Raw genomic sequence first — 12,452 nt, forward strand, 5'->3', positions numbered from 1 at the left:
AAGTTATAGTAATCGCAAAAAAATCGAAAATGAAAATTTTTATATATCTTTACATTTCAGGGGTTTCTGAATATTTTGGCATACCTTAGAAAAAATGGATGTATGTGTGTGTGTATGTGTGTATGTGTGTGTGTGTGTGAGCGTGTATGTATGTGTGTGCGGATACAAATTTTCGTCGACGATTTCAGGAACACGGATGAAGCAATTTGAATAATTTAAAAAACATTCGATTCGTATTGATAAGGAGACGTGCTGATTAGTTTTTGGCGGGGGTAGGTCTAGCCGTTCCGAAGATATTGGGCAAAACGGTACCTCAGTTTTTAAGAAAACGGAACGTCCGATTTTAATAATTCAAAAAACATTTTACTTGTATTGATAAGATGAAGATTTGATCAAATTTTCATAAGGGCGGGTCTAGCGGTTTCGGAGATCTAACGAAAAAAGTAACAAAAAAGGCCATTTGGCGGTAAAAAATTATCATTAGATATATGCACATCAAATTATCAGATATTTAATAGAGATTTTAACAATAAGTATAAATTTCCATTCCTATGGGTTCCGTACCAATGTTTATGCGTTAGACGGTGGCGCGGCGCTTACGCGCTTTATAGTTTGTCTCTATGCGGTTAAAGCAGTACGATTGCTTTGAAAAAAAATTCAGATCTTCCAACATATGTCAAAATAAAGAAAACATTTTTTTTTCAAAAAAAAATTAAAAAAAAAAAAAAATTAAAAAAAAAATTATTTTTTCAATTTTTTTTTTCAAAAAAAGTAATTTTTTGTCAAATTTATAGTTTCTCAAAAATCTTATTTTTTCGAAGTAATTTTTTTCAAAAATGTTAATCGTTTTTAAAAAAATAATAATTTTTGGTACGGGAAGTTCCAGCAATTTGCCTTAAGGCCCGATGCCCTAATTGCCTTAAGACAGAATTCCACTTACAGCTAGTTAATAATTATCAGAGTAGCAGACATAATGCTGCTGCTTCTCACGGGTGTCGTCGATAACGGCCCTAATGTTTACAATAACATTCTCTTCGCCAGCAGATAGCTCGTTGCTCGTTGATTTGACCTGAGAACGGCGTCGGTGTCAAATATATCTGTGCTATGTCTATGGCGAAATTTGTGATGCAGAGATTGTTGTGTCACCTTGGGGTCATTCTATTTATCGCATGAATCGCATTATTAGCAGTTAATCAGTTATTGAGAAAAAACACAAACAGTTTCGCTACATAGCTCTTGTACAAACAATCTAGTGCAGAAAGTCAAAGTTCTAAAATTTAAATATATCTGAAACCATTGTTGTTATTGTGTCGAGATGTTATTTTATAGCATTCTAATCGCTTTATTAGCTTTTAGTTCGGGAGAAATTATACGAGTTCCATTGTATAAAATACAAAGCGTACGTCGTCAATTGCAAGATGTAGGAACAGAAATGAAACAATTACGTCTTAGGTACGGAGGACCAACTCCTGAACCATTGTCCAACTATTTAGATGCCCAATACTACGGACCTATAACTATTGGTAACCCCCCACAAAATTTTAAAGTTGTATTCGATACTGGTTCATCCAATCTTTGGGTTCCTTCAAAGAAATGCCATATGACCAATATTGCCTGCATGCTTCACAATAAATATAACAGTGCTAAATCTTCCACCTATGTCAAGAATGGCACTGATTTTGCTATTCAGTACGGATCCGGAAGTCTTTCTGGTTTTCTTTCCACTGATACTGTAAACGTTGGTGGACTCGATGTGGCTAAACAAACTTTTGCCGAAGCTATGAGTGAGCCTGGCTTAGCTTTTGTTGCTGCCAAGTTTGATGGTATATTGGGAATGGGATACAGTTCAATATCAGTTGATGGTGTTGTACCAGTATTCTACAATATGTACAATCAAGGTTTAATATCCGAACCCATTTTCTCATTTTACTTGAATCGTGATCCCACAGCTCCGGTTGGAGGAGAAATTTTATTAGGAGGTTCAGACCCAGATCACTATAAAGGTGACTTCACTTATTTATCAGTCGATAGAAAGGCTTATTGGCAATTCAAAATGGATTCAGTAAAAGTTGGCGGACAAACATTTTGTGAAAATGGATGTGAAGCAATTGCAGACACTGGTACCAGTCTTATCGCAGGTCCTTTAAATGAAGTTCAGAATTTGAATAAACTTATTGGTGCTACACCAATTGTTGGTGGCGAATATATGGTTGATTGCCAACAAATACCAAACTTGCCAACCATTGAATTCATATTAAACGGGAAGGTATTTGCATTGGAGGGAGCTGATTATGTTTTGAAAGTTGCTCAAATGGGAAAGACAATTTGTCTATCTGGATTTATGGGAATTGATATTCCTCCTCCAAATGGTCCTCTATGGATTTTAGGAGATGTTTTTATTGGAAAATTCTACACCGAATTTGATATGGGAAATGATCGAGTGGGTTTTGCCGAAGCTGTTTAAAATATAAATATTTTTGTAAAGAAGTCTGATATTTTGTTTATAAATACTTTAAAATCAAAGATTAATAATAGTTAGAAATTTAGGAATGATATACTAAATATGTAAATAATTTATGTATTTACAAAAATAAATGAAATAATAATTTTAAGGACTTGTGTAATTTGTATTTGTTTTCATTTTTAAGTCTTTCAGAATTATATCTATGCAAGTTCTTAAGCAATTTAAATATGCTTAAAAGAAAACTTACAAGTTTTTTATTCTTATGTTTAAGTGAATAAAATATTAAAATATCTAAATACTTAAATGAGAGATCTATAAAAATGTGAAAAATTGATACGCATGTGTGCCAGTTTTGACCCTTATGACCTTTTATATTACCTTTCAAAATATCGAGATAAATCTCTTTGTGGTAATAATCATATTTACTAATAATAATTATATGGACATTTATAGATGTTTCGGTTGTTCGATATATTTAAAATTTAATATAATTAGAAAAAAACATTACAATCGACATGGTAATAGAAAATCGCATGGTAAAATCAAAATGTAAACCATATACTTAAATAAGATTTAGATTTTGTTGTTCGACGTAGAGACATTATCTTATTGAATGTTGATTTTCAACCGATCGTCGAAATAAAAGAAAACAATATATAATAAAATATTTATTTATACGTTTCGACACTGTTGTGTGTCATCATTCAGCAAACTTTTGATGTTTTATAGTATCTAAAAGAATTTTTACAAAGTTTAAATAAATTAAATTTAAAATATTACATATATTAAAAATTGATACATACCATACCAGAAAAAATAATAACACAAATTTAAAAAAAATAGAAAATTAACAATAATAAAATAACAATTTGTTTATATACGAAATGTATGTATATGAATATATACGAAATATATTTATATGGTATATACTTAAATATATAGACATGGATGTTATCAGTGAAATATGTATAAAAACATTCCATATTCCATGTACTTTAATTAATTATAATATATAATATAACACGCCCACTAAAATAAGACACGCCCACCAAAATATTTTGCTAGAAAATAACTACCTGAACGAAGCGTTTAGCTCTGGCTCTGTGTTTTAGGTTATGTTTTCGAAACATGTGCGTTAAGTCAATTCTAATGGTGAAATTAACATCGACTTAAATATATTAAATGGATAAAAGAGCTGATTAAATTCTATTACTAATTAAAAATGACGTCAGAATTTGAAATTGTAGTTGGAACTTACGAGCAATTCATTTTAGGATATAAAATTGAAAAAACACAAGTACGTTTGAAACAAATTTATAGGTTATATTAATTGAAAATGAAACTATGAAATAAAATTGATATAAATTACATATTCTTTTTCTTCAACAATGACATTTATTGATACGTGTTAAGAAATAGTATTGTGATATAATTATATTAATCTGGGGATCAAATTGATATCCTTGCATACATTAACATAAAAGTTGCTTTAAGGTTTTCATATAATATTTCTTATGGAGGCACTGTTATAGTGTGCTGAACAATAATTTTACCTTGTTATCTTTTAAGAAACATATTAAATGTACAATTTTATAGATGTGTTACTCGTTTATATTATATTAATCACATTGTATGTTTTCAGGAGTCAAAATGTGTTATCAAACAAACCTTTGCAACAAAATCCCACACTGGTTCAATCCGTGCTGTTGCATGCTGTGAAAGGTTCTTGGCTTCTGCTGGATCCGATGATAGGATATTTATTTATGACATGAATACAAGAAAAGAAGTTCAAATGCTTATTCATCATTCTGGTACTGTCAACACCATTGCCTTTACTCCAAAAGCCTCACATATTTTGAGTGGCGGTGCTGATGGTGCTTTAGCTATTGTCCGCACTGGAAACTGGCAAACAGAAAAATTATGGGGTAGTGCACATAAAAAATCAGCCGTTAATCATGTTGCTGTACATCCAAGTGGAAAGCTTGCTCTGTCAATTGGTGCAGATCATGTTTTACGGACATGGAATTTAGTTAAAGGAAGACATGCTTATGCAACTAACTTATCCAGTCGTGGGCCTCATGGTCTTCTTTTAGATTCAATTCATTGGTCTAAAGATGGTTCCCATTTCACCTTAGCTGGTTCTAGGAAACTTGATATCTGGAGCATAGAACACGCTGCAGTGATTGACAGTCAAGAATTAGACTCAAAAATGACTAGTTGTTATTGGATTACTGAAACTAAATTAGTTTGTGGATTGGAAGATGGTAATATATTAATATATGATACAAAGAATAAATCGAAGCATATTGAAAAAGGACACAACTGCAGAATTAAATGTGTTGCTGGTATTAATATGTATATTGTAACATGCGATAGCTCGGGTGTTATAAAACTTTGGATTAATGATGATAATGACGATATTCAAGAAATGTGTTCAACCAATGCTTCCTGTAGAATAACATGTATCACTTTGGTTGATAACAGATGCTTAAAAAAAGAGGAAGTAGAAAATAAGGTAGAATTGAATGTGTTACAAAATGAACAAAGTAGTGACAATGAGTCTTTAAATATGGAAAATGAAAATAAACCAAAAAATCTTAAGAAACGAGGGCAGGTTGTTATTATTGAGGAAGAAATAAATGAAGTTAAAATATCTACTAATGAAAATGAAGGTAAAAGAAAACTTAAGACCATTGAAATTGAAGAAAAGGCTGTACCACATAAAAAACAGAAAAAGAAGAAATGCGATTCAACTATAAGAGATGAAGCTGAACAAGAATTTGAGCAAGAGTCCAAATTATCTGAAAATTTGGATTCAGACATAGATCAGTCAAGTGAGAAGGTTTCAAAGAAACAGAAAAAAAAGAAATCTAAAAATGAAAAGAAAACTAAAATAGATACAGAAGTTCAATCTAGTATACCAAGAGAAAATACATTTACTATAGAAAATGTTAACGGCAGAAAAAAATCAAAGAAAGATCGCAACATACAAAAACAGTCATTTGAAAGCGAAATATCACATAGTACGAATGTTGAGGAACATAAAGTAAAGAAAAAGTGTAAGCCAAATTCAGTTCAAAGTGAAGAAAATGCTGAAAGTTTGTTGGAAATATCTGAAATCAAGAAATCTAAAAAAAAGAAAGCAAAAACTGTTGAAAATTCAAGTATAGAATCCACTGAAGCAGAACAAATATCAAATATGCCCATAAAAATAAAGAAAAAAAAGCGTAAAATGCTAGAAGATGTTGAATCAAATAATGAAAATGAAATTACAAATGATATAGATTTGCCTATTAAAGTGAAAAAGAAGAAAAAGGATAAAAAAATGTATTAGTATTTAACATTTATTGGATAAATGTATAAAGAATTTATTTTTTTAGGTAACTTTAAATTAAATATTCTTATTTCTATATGAAAAAAATTATACTACTGGATAACGACAATATGAGTGACCCTCAATAGCTTCTTCTGGAACCCATTCTTCATTTATAGGTACCTTATCACGCACGGCTTCTACCTATGAAATAAATAGTATATTTAAAAACTAAATTAAGCTGAATTACTACGGTATTCAATTGTTGATACCTCTTTCAATACTCTAACCAAATTTCCGCCAACCAGTTTTTTTATGGCAATGTTTCCTATAATGATGAAACAAAATGTTAATTTGTATTAATGCCATTTATATGTTAATATGACTTTGTAAATTCAGATTCAGAAATTATAATTATACTACTATTTACCTAATAAATGACTGTAAACTTTGTTTATGTGATTATATGTTGTAATTTATTATTAAAAATTATATCATAATGGCTGTGTCATTCACAAATTGTTGGAAGATCAGAAATCAACTATGCACTAGCAAACTAAACCATACTTAATATCAATTCATGCTTTTTCAATCTATATAATTGTACACTATGTGGCATAGGAATGTTTTTTGCTTCTTGTACTAATAAACATTTAATCAAATATTTATATATTTCGAATTTAATGACTTATTACTGCAGTTATTAATTAATGATTTCATTTACCCCATAACCGGTCTCTTGCCAATTCTGCAAGCAAGTGAGGATAATTTGAAGTTGCACCACTTAAACCAATATGGTCTACACCAGCCATGTTGCGAACATGATTAATGTATGATATAGCATCTTTCCTTGTTAATTGCTGATTTTTACAATGGTCCACATTTACCTAGTCAAGAATAACAATTATGCACATGAATACATAGAGTATATGAAATTATCCACAGCTAGATAAGTATACAATTGGCTGAATAATGTATCATTTAAATTCATTCATAAAAATATGTGTATAACAGAACAATAATAATTTTGTTATATATTAAAACATCTTAACTATTAAGTTGTTCTTCAGTATGATTTTTTTTTTTAGATAATATTCTAAACATTCTTATAGTTATTTTCGACAAATTATTAGACATTATGATGCGCCTAAAACATATACGGAATATTTCTAAAAGGGCGGTCGGTTAATACAAAGATTTTTGTTTTATTATTAAACCATTTGTTATATCAGTAAGTTCATTTAGACCAGGAACTCTATCGCTATACAAAGCTTCAATAAAATCGCAAAAATAAAAAATTAAATCAATTATGAATAACACGAACCGACCGATCTTTGTCGAAAATGAATCAGAACGATTTCCAAGAACAGTTTTTGAATTTCAAAAACGATTGAATTGTTTTACGAAAGCATGGACAAAAAATGTTCACATTTCTGCTTATTCTAAAGAAACTGCTTGGCTGATCATCTTGAAAAACTAATCGACGCGAGTTCTTATCGAGTGAAATCAATTCACCCGGTTTGATGAAAACGTCGTTAAAAATAAAAAATCAGCTTACATACATACATACACATGTAATATTTCCAACGATTCAGAAAGATTGAAACGTTGAGTAAACGCAAAAACAAACTTCTTCTTCGGAAAGTGAAAAACATGATTAGGGCCGGTGCCGAACTAGGCTGGCCTTAATTGCGATGCATGCAAAAAATGCGGGCGCACATCTTAGGGGGCGTCAAAATGAAATTCGGTTATGAAATTTAGTTTTATATATATATATATATATATATATATATATTTCTTGATTGATGTTTAAAAAACTAAATTTCATAACCGAATTTCATAACCGAATTTCATAACATTATATATAACATTATATATATTTGCATCATTTTCTAATATTTGGTCAATATTTTAAAAATGCTTTGAAAACTTGACTTTAAAACAACGATCTGATACACGGGGAAAAGTAAAGATGAATACATACAATTCTGCCTTTACGATATCAATTAAGAGAAGTTTATGATGCAATTTTGTATACTTCAAATAATAAAAAATTAAATTCAAATAATCGAACGTGGAGTACCATTGCTATGTTTATTAATGAAATAATTTTTTGCTGTCTATGATTTGCTCAATACAATAAATCACAGAAAATCCCCACAATAAATAAGTAAATCCAAATAATAATATTACACATTCTATAACGTACGTTAGAAATAATTGAAAATTGAAAAATATTCTTGCGAGCAATATACTGAACTTACTGAAATTTTTGGATGTCCTAAAAAGTTTGAATTGAAGAAACAACAATTTGATTACGAGCACCCGCGAATCGCCTCGATATTCTAAATAACTTTCATATGTATGTATTTTATGCACTTCAATATTATATATAATTTTTTTGTACTGAATCCAGAATTATTAAAAAGTATTTAATAAATTAACGTAAATGTTTATATATAATTTTGATGATAAAGAGTTTAAACAGTCAAAATAATAAAAGAGAGGCAGACGCTAAAAAATGGATTGCGGGCGCTTAGGACGCTTGGACCTGGACCGGCCCTGGCTACAATATATTATTAATATTAATTACCATAATAATACCACCGTTTTGTGGCAAGCTTGTAAGTATATCGTCGGATATGGCCGAAGTATCGTTGCATAATGCGAGAGGTGAAGAATTGGCCAACAAGCAGGGCGCACGAGATACAGTCAAAGCTTGCTTCATTGCCAATTCTGAAGCCCCCGACACCTCCAACAGAACTCCCAATCGATTCATTTCACTTATCATTGACTGCAATAAATAAAATTTGAATAAATAAAAAAATGTAATCTCAATATCTTATGTAATATTTTAGTAAAGTGGCCACATTTTGTAAGGTATTTCATTTTTATTTTAGGTAAAATGCGGGACGGTTACTTACGCTAATCTGGGATGGTAAAAAGGGATAGTGTCTTCATGCTAAATAATTATTTAGATATTAGATATTTAGATATGATTTATAGTAACAAATACTGCAATTTAAGTATGCAATAAAAAATCAATGTATTTTAAAATTATTCTTTTTTTAAATCAAATTTACTGACCCTTAACTATTCGAATAAAGTTAGCTAGTCAGTCTATAAGGCAATATAAAGAAGGATCTTTCTCAGGTTTGGGTATTAGAATTATTTTTTACTTTTCAAGATTAAAAAAACACTTTTAATCTCAAAATTGATTATAATCTAATCTAATCTAAATCTAATATAAATGTTATTGTTAATTATCTATACCCCTTTTCTGGTAATTCTTTTATCATTTTTATAGAAATTTTATGTTATGTTTTAATTCAGTCACCGTTATGCGTTTTATGAGTTGGCGTGGTATAATTTTATTTCGCAAAAAATTGCGGATAAAATCTTCATCCCTCACGTTGCAACTGCCGGGATAAGGCTATTAGAATGTAGTTTTCAGGTGTTCCGCAAATTCTTCCGATTTTTCTTCTGAACTTCTTGCCCAGTGTTGTTAAAATAATATATGAATTTAAAACACATATTATTTTACCTGTCCAAATAATGTAATTCCATCTAGCTCAATGTCTTGTTCCGGATGCGATTCCATTTCATAATATTTAGAAGCTGTGGCCCAGGGCGTGCTGCACCCCTCTTGGGTTAAAGAAACAAATCTGACTCCTAGATGGTAAAGTGACCGCAGGACAGCAAGACTTGCTCCTAGAGCATGGCCGCCTTTAATGCCTGTGGTGCAGAAAGAAAAAAAAGGATTATATATACATTTTTGGCAATATACTGATATGAGAATAAGTTGAACGATACAATTTAAGGTTTACCTAAGATCACAGAAACAAAACCATCCGAATGAGCTTTTTCCATATCTAAAGCTTTATCAACTATGACTAATGACTCATGGTGTTTTGCAGTGTTTTTTGCTGCATCCACTCCTTCCAATGCTCTCTGCACAGCATCCAAGTGTTGTGCTCCACAAGGTATATCTACTGACCACAATAGTGCTCCTACTAACCCTTCCTTTATTGCTGATAATGAAGTAGTCAAATTTTCCGGACTCCAATAACCTTCTACTAATGGAATTTCACTTAATAGTCGTTTTATAAAGGTCAGCCTTGCTTCCAAGAGAGATGATGAACGCAGCTGTAAAGCAAACGGTACTCCCGCGCCAATTAGTAACAATAACAATATTCCAGCTACAGTTGTAGCAATTTTTTTCCCTTTCCATTTAGTTTTACTTTTTTTATTTTTTGGCAATGTTTTAGAATATGTAGATATGGATCCATTACCAATTTTGCGATTATCTGATTCAGGAGGATATTTGCCACTTATGTCAGTAAGTTCTATATCGGTAAATACAAAACATTTTTGTTGAAAATTGGGCTGGTGCAAATCTAGCATCGGATCTGATGGTATAGATTTCAATATAAGATCAGTATTTTGTTCACTGTTTCGGAATGTTCGAAATTCCATAGTTTTACATAAGTAACTGCAATAAAATATTCAAGAATTTAAGTATATTTATTTTCACTATTTACTGACATTTTAGTAGATTTTGTCACACATGAAACTGCTATTGATTCTACTGCGCACATGCGCAAATAATTTATCGTCGTCGCGCCAAATTAAAACAATAGATCAAACTGGACCAAAGAAGTATTCAGTTTTTTAATTGAATTTTAATTGAATATTTTAAGAAATTAAAAATATCCGTTGGTTACACAGAAACTGCTACTAACGGACTTTATCAAGAATTTATTGAAGCGACTCCCTACTGATCCTTTTCAATTCACGTATTTTTTAAATCGATTTAGAACATTTTGAGTAAATTTAAAAGAAAAACTAGTTGGTATTGGTATTTTGCCTTAAGGCAAGTTACATGAACTTCCTGATATGTGTAAATAATCGATTTAATCCATGACAAAAAATTTAATTTATGAGTGGTTAAAAGTATCCGTAGTGGATTTATTACACATTATTAAAAATCGAACACGTTAACCCGGTAGGAGTATTTTTTGAAAGCTAATTTTCAAAATTCAATAATTAATTTTTTATAATTTTTTTAATATTGAACCAGTTTCCGTAGGACTTTAATGCTTTAGTATGTTTATTAAGACGAAGAGGAACTCTATCGCTATACCAAGTAAATCGCCTAATTTTAATTTTAACAAACGTCAAAAAAACTACTCATTTTCTCAAACTTTGATGAATTTTTAAAATTAAACTACTTGGCGTAAGGTCGTAACATTTCAGTAATTTATATGAGTCCATGCTATATATCGCCTTAATTTTTTTTCCAACAGTTAAAAAATTTTCAACAACGAAATTGCCTGACAATTACGTAAATATACACAAACTCACAAGCGTCTTCTCCAATTTTTCATTTTTCTCATAGGGATAATTAATGTCATTTGAAAATATATATAAAACGCATATCTGGAACAAACAAAAAACAAATATGCACACCATTAACAAAAAAAAGTTTGAAATATATTAGTAAATACGATAGTTATTCAAATAATTAAGATAATTTCTTTAGGTTATTTATAATCTGTAAAAAATCAGGAATGGAAAGAAAAAACATACTTTACAAGATTTATTATAAATTCTTTATAAGTATACTCAATAAGCACATTGAAAACTAATACTGAAGATCATTTATCCATTATCTTATGATCTATCGATTACAGATTCTTCACAAATAATACGATCTTGAAAAAATGTATAAATAACTGTTTTCGTTAACAGAAATAAATAAATAATATGTGTAATGTTTGTGATCGAAGTAAATGTAGATAACGGAAATTATTTTACTAATGCTGAATTTTATAAATATTATACCTCAAAATAGAAGAAGTATACAAATTGAGAATTTTATGATAATATCATGCAATGCTCAAATTGTAATTATTGTAGTGTAAATTGTATTCCATAAAGTATGTCAGACGCATCAAATTAGATTAGTCATTTAAGGGATTGGAAGTAAATAACTATAAATTTTTGAAGTCACTAATATTTTTGATCGTATACTTCATATGATAATAATATTATTATATAAATATTATAACTCTGTATTCCCTCAGGGTTTATATTGAAAAATGATTCATGATGGTCTAAAGTTATTTTGGAGTTGTAATTATTGACGTTCATAATATTTTTAATAAATTATAGATTATAAATTTCAAATATTTTTATAACAACCAATTTAAAAACCCGAAGGAGTAATATCTTATAGCATAAACCCATAAATAAATAATATACTGTGTACTGCCAATTCTAGTAAAATGAATTGCCCCATGAACCTGACTAGTATGTTTAAAACAAATATACAAGAACATACAAACAGGTTTATAAATAAATATATAAATATATATATATATATATATATATATATATATATATTTATATGCCTAAAAGTTCAAAATAGAACTTAAATTATTAGCTGCAAAAAATGCATAGATATCACTATACATGCATTGTTATATGCATAGACACAAGCACATATATATTGAATAAATTTCAATCTGTGTTATAAATAATATTCTGGTATTATATATATATATATATATATATATACACATATACATATATAATGTTGTACCAATCCAGCAGAGCAGTCGGCAAAATCAATTCCTGTCTTGATTCAAAATGATTTATATATTCATATTTAAA

General features: G+C 29.6%; 3 protein-coding genes across 3 annotated transcripts; 2 read left to right on the forward strand and 1 right to left on the reverse strand.

The window, feature by feature from the left end:
* Positions 1-1,079: 1,079 nt before the first annotated feature.
* Positions 1,080-2,544, forward strand: LOC113387708 (lysosomal aspartic protease-like). The gene has a single exon (XM_026625075.1). It carries the CDS (start codon positions 1,316-1,318, stop codon positions 2,462-2,464), a length of 1,149 nt encoding a protein of 382 aa, XP_026480860.1. The 5' UTR covers positions 1,080-1,315; the 3' UTR covers positions 2,465-2,544.
* Positions 2,545-3,565: 1,021 nt separating this feature from the next.
* On the forward strand, positions 3,566-6,428 carry LOC113387698 (p21-activated protein kinase-interacting protein 1-like). The gene is made up of 2 exons (XM_026625061.1): positions 3,566-3,761; positions 4,107-6,428. Exons 1-2 carry the CDS (start codon positions 3,687-3,689, stop codon positions 5,796-5,798), a joined length of 1,767 nt encoding a protein of 588 aa, XP_026480846.1. The 5' UTR covers positions 3,566-3,686; the 3' UTR covers positions 5,799-6,428.
* A 65-nt stretch (positions 6,429-6,493) lies between these two features.
* LOC113388075 (dipeptidase 3-like) lies at positions 6,494-10,253 on the reverse strand. The gene is made up of 4 exons (XM_026625485.1): positions 9,605-10,253; positions 9,322-9,512; positions 8,371-8,571; positions 6,494-6,664 (listed from the first exon to the last, which is right to left on the reverse strand). The coding sequence occupies exons 1-4, from the start codon at positions 10,251-10,253 to the stop codon at positions 6,494-6,496; spliced, it is 1,212 nt and encodes a 403-aa protein (XP_026481270.1).
* Between the last annotated feature and the right edge of the window lie 2,199 nt (positions 10,254-12,452).

Source organism: Ctenocephalides felis, unplaced genomic scaffold (genome assembly GCF_003426905.1).
Source record: "Ctenocephalides felis isolate EL2017-DRISC unplaced genomic scaffold, ASM342690v1 CF-g0.4_SCAFFOLD_03572, whole genome shotgun sequence".
NCBI lineage: Eukaryota > Metazoa > Arthropoda > Insecta > Siphonaptera > Pulicidae > Ctenocephalides > Ctenocephalides felis.

Bases quoted from the DNA above. Each gene is read 5' to 3' on its own strand.
- LOC113387698 (XM_026625061.1), top strand. From the start codon at position 3,687: ATGACGTCAGAATTTGAAATTGTAGTTGGAACTTACGAGCAATTCATT. The intron at 3,762-4,106 runs GTACGTTTGAAA...GTATGTTTTCAG, and splicing joins ATAAAATTGAAAAAACACAA to GAGTCAAAATGTGTTATCAA.
- LOC113388075 (XM_026625485.1), bottom strand. From the start codon at position 10,253: ATGGAATTTCGAACATTCCGAAACAGTGAACAAAATACTGATCTTATA. The intron at 9,513-9,604 runs GTAAACCTTAAA...TCTGCACCACAG, and splicing joins TTTTGTTTCTGTGATCTTAG to GCATTAAAGGCGGCCATGCT. The intron at 8,572-9,321 runs GTAAAATAATAT...TATTTATTGCAG, and splicing joins GAATTACATTATTTGGACAG to TCAATGATAAGTGAAATGAA.
- LOC113387708 (XM_026625075.1), top strand. From the start codon at position 1,316: ATGTTATTTTATAGCATTCTAATCGCTTTATTAGCTTTTAGTTCGGGA.